The 11,509-nt window shown below is 29.7% G+C and overlaps 1 protein-coding gene across 1 annotated transcript; it reads left to right on the forward strand.

Moving 5' to 3' along the window:
• The first annotated feature begins 1,504 nt into the window (after positions 1-1,504).
• LOC130826276 (zinc finger A20 and AN1 domain-containing stress-associated protein 8-like) lies at positions 1,505-3,534 on the forward strand. The gene is made up of 2 exons (XM_057691877.1): positions 1,505-1,660; positions 2,774-3,534. The coding sequence occupies exon 2, from the start codon at positions 2,784-2,786 to the stop codon at positions 3,291-3,293; it is 510 nt and encodes a 169-aa protein (XP_057547860.1). The 5' UTR covers positions 1,505-1,660; positions 2,774-2,783; the 3' UTR covers positions 3,294-3,534.
• The last annotated feature ends 7,975 nt before the right edge of the window (positions 3,535-11,509 follow it).

An 11,509-nucleotide genomic window follows, 5' to 3' on the forward strand; every position in this document is an offset into this window, starting at 1 on the left:
AACTAAGATGCAGTCATAGGAGGAGATGCAATCAGTTATATGAACCCAGTTTGTAGTATCGAATGCTTTGTCGTGATGTTATGTTTGTTATGCTTCAGGAAGCGATGTCATCGAGGAATCTTTCTAGTGATCGCGGAGAAACGAACTTAACTTCTTGAAGTGTCTTTGGTGAGTAGTAACAGTCCCTTAAAGGGGTCTGGCCAGACTACTTTTCTTGAAAATAATTTTATTAAAACCCTTTTGAAAATTAAAAAATGTTGAGACAAATGTTGTGATGGCTTATGATGATATTGTTATATGGGTCAATAGATCTGGCTTATGAGATGGTCGTTGACGGAGTAGTGGAACATCATCTCCTACTCCCTACTTTTGAGGCGAGTTGTCATTCAAATATTGATCAGCTTCACTCGAGAGCGACATAGCCTTAGAGCTACGGGATACCTCTCAAACTAGACTCCCTATGCGCACATAAATCTAGGAAACTGATGTTGCTTTTAAACTTCTATTTTGAATTACTGTGTTTTGTTGTTTTGGATTGTTACTTCTCATACAGTTTAATATGATCCCCTGTTGTTTACATCTTTCAGTTGTTTACAAATCGGATCTGGTCGAGAACGATGAGTTAGCAGAGTTGATTAGAGTTCCAAGGATGTCATATTGAGCTGAGCACACGGGAATTTGTGGTTTTGTACTAGAATTATGTTAAGTGTATATTAGACTTGGTTGTGTTGGTTATATTGGACTTAAAGTGAATTGTATGATTTTCTTATGACTTAGATAGATGCTTGGATTGAGAATTAGTTGATATAGCTATGTTTTGGAACTAAAGACTCATTTGCACAAGTTTTGGAATTGAGATTTGAGTTTTCTTTGGAAGTAATCCCCGTAATGACCCTGCTTACTCTGTCAACGGTAAGTCGGGTTATTACAATAGCCTTCAAGTTCATGGCTTTTGCGAATTACAACCGTAATTTTTTTTTTTTTTTTTTTTTTTTTTTTTGCGAATTACAGCCTCGAAAATATCAAAGTGACCACCATTCAAGCCAAGTGACTGTTGATCAACCAACATGACCTTTGACCACCTAAATACCACCTAAATAACCGTTGACCATTTCTAATTACCTTTGATTTTTGTTAACCAACCCTAGTCACCTTTGACTTTCCTAATTACCATTTATAACCTTGTGTTTTGTCACTTTAACGTCGTTTTTACCCATCATAACAATACTTTTTTTAAAAAAAAAATTTAATCGGAACAAATACTTATTCTCTCATTTTTCGACACATAGACCGGAAAAGATATTCTAATATCATTGCCTTTTTATACTTTTTTTTTATCTCACTTCTCGTACCCACCGATTCTTGATTCCTCTTTCCTCTTCACTGCTCTTATCAAAAAACATGACCCTTTTTAGCCGAATTGTCTTTATCACTCTTAATCATCTTCCACTTGTGAGATTTTTTTAATTTTTTGAATTAAAAAAATTCTACAACAATCCTTGCCTTTTTATATACAGCTAATTCACTTTTCTTATCATGGTTTATTTTCTGAATAATAATAAGACTCTTTATAATTCATTTCCCATTTCCCAAATTCCCAAATATTATTCAAACTCTGTCTTCATCAAATTGAAGCTTTGTATTTGTCTCAGATCTCCAGGTTTTCATTTCTCTCCTTATATTGATTTTAATTTTGATTTTTTCAATTTTTTTGCGTTATAGCCCTTTATAAGGAATTTTTAGATATTATTGATGGCTTTTATCGATTTAATTAATTTATTATAATTTTTTTATAGATAAATCTGAGCTAATCATGTCAAAATTTTCAAAGAGTGCTACTCCTTAAAAATTTAGGTTTAACATTAAAGTAAAATTAATAGTAAAATTGGGCCAAGCTCAAATTTGTGGATGCTAACCCAAAAGTTGTTGAACTAGTTTTGCTTTTTTAGGGATTTTTTTTAGGAGTAGTTTCTAAATTAGGTTAAAGTTGTTGAACCTTGTGATTGAAGTCATCATTTTGCTATCTGGGTTGGTATTGTATCATCTGTCTAACTTTCAAGATTCAGGGTAAATCTTTTAATTATGATTTTGTTTGCTGGGGTTTGTGGATTGTGGAGAAAATTGATCTTGTTAGTTTGATTATTAGTTGATTTGGGTTTTCTTTTGTTTGATTGTTGAATGAAATTTGTACGTTGTTTTTTTTTTTTTTTGGGATTCTTCTGGGTTAGAGCTTACTTTTACTTGGGATTGCATAGTATGTTAGTACTTATTGAGATTGTTTTGGTTAAGACTTGAGATGAGCTATTGTTAGCTTTTGTTTGTGGGTGTTGGTGATAAACAGCCACCAGCCCACCATCCTAGCATAGCTGCATAGGGTGGCCGACACGGCCGTCTCGTAAATTATGGGGCCTCTTACAATTTAAAGAAAAAAAAAATTCAAAATACTGGTATATGATAAAATCTCTCCATTGATTACATTGATAATATTTGGTTCTTTATTACTAAGAAAAAGAAATCAAAATACTGGTATATGATAAAATCTCTCTCGACCTGTGTGTTCGACCAACTCGTTTATGGTTCTCTTGTCTTGACATGCTACAGTTGCATTATTTGAGACATGACATAGGTAGTCCTGAGCGTAGATTCCCTGTGTTTGTAAGAGGGATGACTAAAGGGTTTTTTTGATGGGATTTGATGAACGCATGTGCTGTAAGAGTGATGGTTGATAGATATATATTGTTTTGATGGGCGTAAAAAATTTCTACTATGTCAGGAATTAAAGAATGGATCACGACGAGACAGGATGCCAAGCACCAGACCGCCCCATCCTCTGTGTTAACAACTGTGGGTTCTTTGGCCGTGCAGCTACGAGGAATATGTGTTCCAAATGCCACCGAGAGACGTATCTCAAAGAGGAACAAGAAAGGCTTGCTGTTTCATCCTTTGATAATATCGTGAATGGGACCTCTAACAAGGGCAAAGAAGCTGTTGCTGCTGTTTCCGTTGATGTGAAGTCTAAGGAAGTATTGACAAAAGACGTAAACGTTCAAGTATCATGTGATTCAAGCCTCGCACAACCTTCCGAGCCTAAGAAAGCTGGTCCAAGTAGATGTTTAACTTGTCGTAAGCGTGTTGGTTTGACGGGTTTCAGCTGCAGGTGTGGAAATCTGTTCTGTGCCGCTCACCGATACTCCGACAAACATGATTGTCCCTTCGATTATCAGGGTGCTGCTCAAAATGCAATAGCCAAAGCCAATCCCGTCATCAAGGCAGAGAAGCTTGATAAGATCTAAAACGATATATATCGAGTAATGAGTTTCTCGTTCTCCATCCATGTTTCTTGCTTTATGTATTGTTGCTTCCCTTGTTAGAGATCCTTATATCTATAAATTTATGTGGTCCCATGGCAAGGGCAGTCACAATCTGGTGCGCTAGCCCTGTTGTTCAACAGGGCTAGCCACCTTTGCACCCGTTTGTAAGTACTTATTGCTGATTTGTGGCACTTTAGTAATCGATTTGCGAGTTTTACTTCTTCATGTTAGCATCATCGTATCTGTTATGCACAATCTGACCGGCTACTTGCTTTGTGTTGCTTCTATGGAGTACTTTATCTACTACGGTTCTACCTCACCGTCCGTATAGAACTATACATGTATACTCTATGTGCATTAATGTTTATATTAGATGGCATATGCTTTCAAGATTGATTTCCAGAGCTATATTAGAGTTGTTATGAATTATCTTTCCTGCCGTTTTGCGTTTCAGACAGTTTAACATTGTATTTATCAACTACGGGCTTCTGTAGTCTGTAATGGCCGACATTGATGGTTAGTACTTATGTCTCTACTCTTGACGTTTGAAGTTAGCGATGGGTTCTCGATGCTCGAATTTGATATCCAACATTTTGATATAATATTTTCCTGTTTTTTCGATTGGTTCTTGTTAGTTGTGATATGTAGGTTTCCCTGTTGCTATTACACGACAGTTTCTTGGTTGAAATTACTTGCTCTAGTTGTAATTTGGTCTTTTCAAATTTGAGCTAAGAATTTGATTCAGATTCAGCCAGATCAATTGCTAGATCTTAGAGCATTCTTTTGATTCCGTCGTTGTCAATGTGGTACCACACTCCATGTGTTTTGTCTGTAGGAGTGTGCATAGGTGTGCTAGGATAAGCTTTGGTGCAATTATCTTTTGACATTGTGAAGAAATACGATAACGATTGATACGGTAACGTGGAAACCATGAGTTATCGGTAACGGGGTGATGTGATGGTATTCATACGAGGAACCATGAGTTGTCGATTGATACTCATGATACGGTGCCCGTGATACAGTGATACAGTAATGGGGTGAAGTGTTGGTATTTATACGCAGAAACCATGAGTTATTGTTTGAATCGTTAATTTTGATCCGGTAGATTTAGAAACCTTTTATGACGTGATGAATATGATATAATGTGGTAATGTTTTTGCTCAGTTATCTTTGATGCATATTGTACACGCAAATAGTTTTCTATATGAAAATCTCTTCTTAACAGTATAATAAATCTAAAGTAATAATTAATTCATTTGTTTCTTTTCAATTTGATGGAAGATCGATTATAGTAAAACAAAAAACGAAATATTGGAAATAGATTTTTTGGAGGAATGTTCCAACTTTGAAGGAAACTGTTTAGTCCTATGGGAGAAATATCTTCTTGATCAAATATCTTTTTCTTGATTTGAAAAATATCTTCTCCCAACTAAATAGTAGCATAAATTTTAAACGAGACAATCTCATAGTGGAACTATCAGTTTTAATGAATTAGAATAAATATTGCAATGAGTTGGAGTATGTTTTCTTTCGCCTTTGTTGTGCGTCTATAGTTAAGAGAACTCATTACAAATCCGTTTTAATTTTAGGTTTGGATTTTAAGTCTCTAGACTCAAATTCAATCCAGATTAAAAAGCCCTAATCCACATGTATATTAAACAGCCAAACAATTAATAAAAGTGACAAATTTAAATGAAATATTTTCATAACAACTGATTTAAAAAGTTGATTTAACACATATACTTCAACCAATAAAGTCAAGTAGAAAATTCATTTAAATTTACAATGGATTTTCTTTATACTTCTGTTTTATTATATTTGTTAGATTTTGACTTTTTACGTAACTGAATGTGTTATTTTGTTCATTTATATGTTGAATTATATACATTTAAAAAAATATATAAAAAAGTTAATATTATGAAAGTATGCAATTAAACGATTCAAATAAGATTTCACTTGACTATATTATTACATACACAATAGTCGTAATATATAAAATAAGTTTGAATGATATCTATAAAGTATTTGGAGGAAGTATAGTAGAGTACCAAGTTGCTTCTAAAACAGTAACATAGTAGAGTGAGATTCCACAGTGATTACAAGTTTCAATTTTACTGTTTTAGAAAAGCAGTTTTTGGAGTTTGTAGTGTCTCTTTTCCTGTTCAATGACTCCATCTCTTATCCCAAGGGAAATTTGATGTATTCTATTTCTAGGTCTGAGATTTGTAACCTCCTGGGCTCCTACTACAATATCTTCACTCTTCACATAGTTGACCACATTGGATCATCAAATTCAAGTTTTATATATCACCATTTACCTGTTTCACAATATTTGCTATATTTTAGTAATATTATTATTATTTATTTTCATTTTTTCTTTGGTAATTCTGACTATGTATAAGAAATACTTCTAATATAGTCATATGAAATCTTATTTTATTTTTCTTAATATCTAGTTTTTAATACTCCATGGCTGTGCTATTCAACTTAAGTATTTGATACTATTTTCTTATTAAATCTAGTTACTCATAAATATCTCAAATCTATTTTTGATATGAAAACTTTACCAGTTTGACTTTAGTAAACTTAATTTTTTTCACACCTTTATACTCACAGACCCTTTTTTACCCCTATTAAATTCTTTCTCTTTTACATATAATTCAATTTGACTATCTAAATAATGGTAAATAGTTAAATTAGACACTATAGATGAATATGAGGGGTATATAATTTTTTATTGACACTGAATTATGTGCAAACAAAAATATTGGATAACGAAGAAAAGTATTATTTGCTTTTATTGTCCCATCAAATTTTTGCAATGTATGTTGATAATAGGGACTAACAATTAAAAATTAATTTCCATTAGATACTAATTGACTTGAACAATATAAATGATGTTTGGGACTAAATAATTTATTTTATAACAATTCAAAAGAATTTTTTAAAAATTCTTTCATATTATTATACTCCCTCCTATTCATTTTAAGTGTTCCATTTACTTTATGCACACTATCCAATGTACTTATTCAATCCTTAATATATCTAATTATATATAATTAAAAAAATTATAAAAAGTTGATATTAATAAACTTTACATTAAAATGAATAAAATGAGATCCCACATGACTATATTTTAACTTATAGATTAATAATAAAATACAATTTAATAGTAATAAATAAATAGTGTTCCAAAAGTAAATGAGACATCTAAGGAGAATAGAAGAGAGTATTTGTTGTGATTTTCTTTTTCAACCGTTTGTATATTTTAATTTCAAAAAAAAATAATTACATAAAAACTTAGTTTGCTCATACTTATTTCCTGACTTTTATACCTTATTTACTTTTACTTTTATAAAATAATCATTTGAACACAATGATTCTTATTTCTTAATTTCTAGTATTAAAATGAAATGTACCATTTAGAACCGAGAAGTACGTATTAGACTAATTTATTAAATATTTCTATGTGGACTACAATCATACTATTTAATAAAAATGTTAGAAAAATAATACATGTCATATTCTAAGATTGATTTTCAAGTGTAATAATATTAATTGACTTAATTTACTTATATATATTATTACTCAATTTTCTCTCTCTTAATATCTAAAATAAATTATCTATGGTAAAATTTATATGTTTTTCTATATTTTTTTGTATTTTACAATATAAGTTATATTTAAATTTACCTTATTATGAATAACTTTCTGCATTTCACGAGTTTTTATACTAATACTATTAGATTTCTTTGTCCTAACGAATTTATTGCACCCTTTTATTCGTCTTAGTTATTTGTAGTTTAGTTTTAGGAACATGAGAAAATGAAATATATTGGGCTAATCAGAAAATAAGATAATTTATAAAAACTAGAAATATAGTAAATACAATTTGATCGAATCAGTTTATTTGTTACACTTTGATTAAAAATAAAAAAAAATTTTGATTAAAATATATATAACAAAATAAGACAAATAAAATAGTAGTTTAAGTATGACACTAAACAAAATAAATAGAACTTTAACTGTAAAAGACATAAATGTCACTAAAAATAATCATCAATCTCAAACTCTATTGTCATCATCCACAAAGCTTCATCACGGGTTGTCTTCAATAATGCTCATCGAATCTCTCACTTAAATATTTTTTAAGAAATTAAATCTTATTTCATTTAGAGTAAAAATTGCTTTTTCAAATATGTGATTAAATTTTATATAGCTCTATCTTTTCGATCCTCAGGTTATTCTAGAGTCCCAAAAAAATAAAATTATCTGACTAGTTTATACCACATTGATTTTCTTTTAAATATCGGCTATAATTATCATTACCACTATTTATAACTTATACCCATTTGATTGTAGATACTTCTATTAGATAATGTCATTTGAAAATGTTTTGTAATATAAATTTTCGTAAAATGTACTATGTCATTCTATGGTAATGAGAATTTGATAATAGTTTTTTTTTCTACAATTTTCAATTATCATTGAATGCAACATCTCCTAATAACAATGCATTAGAAAGAATTTAGTGAAAAAAATTAAATAATTGAAATAGAACAAGCAAAACTATTAACCTTGTTAGTAAATATTACTATCAAAATTACACTAATTTTTCGTTATTATTCTCATGATTACCGATAATTTAATAGGACCGTAGAGCTAAACATACTTACTCATCTTTTAGTGATGTGTTCTTGATGCAAAAAAATATGCTTATTAGAATTGTTGATAAATACTACTCTCACAATTATTTATTTCACTTTTCTTTCTAGTATGCAATATGTCCATTAAATTTGGCTAATTTCTTTTTGACTGTTACTAATACTTTTCTAAATGTTTAGGAAAAATTACTTTGAATAATCTAACATATTCATTATTTTCTACAATAATTTTATATATTAATTAACCATAAATAATCTAAACTTTAGGGGTATTTACTTAGAGTAAACTTGGTAATCGGATGACTTGCTATAGTAAATTTTTATTTTTTATAAAAAAATTTTAAAATAAAATGTCAAAAAAATGTGAATTTTTTTTTTTTTGGTTTTTTTATTATCCAGAATTCTTTATGTGAATTTTCGAAATTTACTTCTAATTTACATTAATTTTCAATTTACTTTTTAGTAAATTACCTACTATAACATGTCATCTGATTACCGAATTTATTCTAAGTAAATACCCATAAAGTTAAGATTATTTATGATTAATCAATAAATCCGCTTATTATAAATTTTTTTACAAAATTGGATTATCTTAGATATTTTTCTAATTATAATAAATAGGTTTAACTTATTAGAATTGTTGCGTAGATGGGACAGAAATATTAGTAAACAAATAGTGTAAAAAAACATGAAAAGAGTCTCCCCGGTAATGATGAATCTGGAGAAGTAGGAATTAAAAGCAAATTAAAAAAGAAACTAAATGCTTAAATTTAATCAAAGTCTTCCGTGGACCCCACTTGCCTGGGCCCAGGACAATCCTTAAGTCTTCTATATACTTTCCAATAATTTTTAAATTTCATGGGGTTACTCATTAATGGGAAGGGAGAGAGCTGTATTTTGTACTTTTATTTTGTTTTAATTAGAAAATAAACATTTATATATTTTGTTGTGGATTTTACTTTTTACATTTATTTTTAAATAATTTTTAACATTCAATAACTTTAAGTACACATATTTGTAAAAATTATATACTTTCTTCGTTTTACTATAATATTAACCGTAATATTTTTTTCTTATAATATATCACTCTCTTTTATTCACTATTATTATTTTATTTAAATTTTAAATGCTATTTATCAATTACTCTAAATACATGTTTATTCTTATTCTATAAATTAAAATAATCAAATGAAATCTAGCTTGAATCAGCTTATTGTAAAATTTAATTAATATTAACTTTTATAATTATTAATTAAGAATATTTAGAGATATTTAAGATTAAAATAGTATATTAATAAATGAAAAAAATCAAAAACCATAATAATGAATAAAGAGAGTATTCTTTTTAAGTAGAAAATTCAAATAAAAATAGGAATAATATGTGAATTTGTGACACATAATAGAGCAATTTTTATGAATCTTGAATTCTATGACAAGTCACAAGTAGTGAGCTAAGCCTACACTAAGTAGTTTTGCTCGTAAAACTAACAAATGTCAACAGTATTAGACACTCTGCTCACTACCAAACCATCAATGATACTATTTTGACTTTACATTTCAAGTTTTCAACCCTACTTTATTCTCCTGTCCTATTCTCAATTTACCTTTTTTTTTTCCGCTTATCCAGGTGACATTTAACTAGTAAAATCTCAAATTAATTATAAATAAAAATTATAAAAATTGATATTAATAGTCTTTACATTGTGATGAATTATATAAGAGTCCACTTGAATATATTTTAACTTATAGATTAAAAATAAAATATTTCACAGTGAATAAAAAGTAAATGAGACTAGCATGCTGAATGGAAGGGAATATGAAGTACTTCCTTCGTTCCAAAATACTTGCACCTTTTAACTTTTCACGCAGTCATATGCGCTAATTCAATCCTTAATATCTTTAATTATATATAATAAAAAATTATAAAGATTTAATATTAATAATCTTTGCATTGAGACAGATCAAACAAGATTCAACGTCACTATGTTTTAACTTATAGATTAAAAACTAATCATAAATTATAGCAAGATTGATTATCGATATCTAGAGTGTTTTGATTGATTATCGTTCGAACTCTCATGACCTAACTTATTATTATTTCCAATAGACCGTCTTAGGGTGGACCTATTCTAGTCCCCGCTTTTCATTCATTGTTTAGTTTAGCTCTTTATTCTAGTCATTAGTTTAGTTCACCCATCAACCAACCTTCCACATAACCTTCCCACACCAAGTCTTTAGCCTAACATCCCTTGTCCTTGTGGTTCAACCCCCGACTTACCATTACACTCGTTGTAGTAGTATTAGGGTGATTATAAATATTGTTTGTATAACTAGGCTTTTAGTTTAACAACGTGCTAGAAACCGGTTATCGGGGGGGGGGGGGGGGGGGGCGGATCGAGTGAGGTTGGCCCTGTTGATTAAGCATCAAGATTCAAGCCAGAAATCAATTTTCGAATCTGAATTTGTTTTCGTTTCTTGCTGCTGTCGAACAGAAGGTAAATCCCTCTTGATTCCTTTTTGATTTTCCTTACTCTTTATGCTCATGTTTGTATAAAATTAATTTCATTGACATATATCCATTTGCATATTCTTATTATCATGTGCTAAACCCTAAATGTTGATGAATCTTGAAAATTTATATGAGTTAATTAGATGAGTTCTTAATTGAGAAACTTATGGAAAATGTGTTACTAGTGAGTTATGTGATGATGAGGATTTAAATGTGGATTACAATTTTAGTAGTAGATTATTCTAATGACTTGGTTTTGTTTAGTTTAGTGTTCTTGGATGTGACAGTAGTCTTTTTGGATATTGGTAATAGGTTTAATAGTTTATGCTTGTTAATTTGATGGCCAAGGAAGAATTAAATGGAGCTAGTATGCGTAAAGTTATCATGATGATTGTGGTGGATACAAATTCAAGAGATAGGGTACATGTCGTTGAGAATTGTTGATATTGGTAAATCTATTGAATAATTATTGTTTCTTGAATGGATTAGGAGAGTCTCATGAAAATCATTGTTTTATTTAAGTGAATAGTTTGATAATAAGGAAGAGATTATTGGACTTGGATTGTGGTTTTAAATGTGTATATTGTGGTTAATTAGATATATTAAGAGAATTTTAGAGATGAGTAATCTTTAAAGGAATATGGATTAGTCTGGATCACAATTATAGTATCTTAATGACATATTAGAGGTTTGAGTTAGAACGTGTTTCATTCATTAATGATTACATTTGCAAGAGTAGACCTTTGGTTTGATCTATAGACATAGGAGACGTAATAAGTTGTAGGTTAGAAATTTAGCATCGAACGCTCTTTCGTGATGTTGTGATTTGTTATGCTCCAGGAGGCGACATCATCGAGGAACCTTTCTAGTGATCGCGGAGAACCAAATTTAGCTCCTTGAAGCATCTTTGGTGAGTAGTAGCAGTCCCTTAAATGTCTGGCTAGACTACAATTTTGAAAATTGTTTTATTAAAGCTGTGAATTTTATAATGTTGAGACAAATTTGTTATGAATGATTATGCTGAT

The sequence above is a fragment of the Amaranthus tricolor genome, chromosome 10 (genome assembly GCF_026212465.1).
Source record: "Amaranthus tricolor cultivar Red isolate AtriRed21 chromosome 10, ASM2621246v1, whole genome shotgun sequence".
Taxonomy (NCBI): Eukaryota; Viridiplantae; Streptophyta; class Magnoliopsida; order Caryophyllales; family Amaranthaceae; genus Amaranthus; species Amaranthus tricolor.

What these genes read in the sequence shown, in the direction of transcription:
- LOC130826276 (XM_057691877.1), top strand. Translation starts at nt 2,784, where the DNA reads ATGGATCACGACGAGACAGGATGCCAAGCACCAGACCGCCCCATCCTC.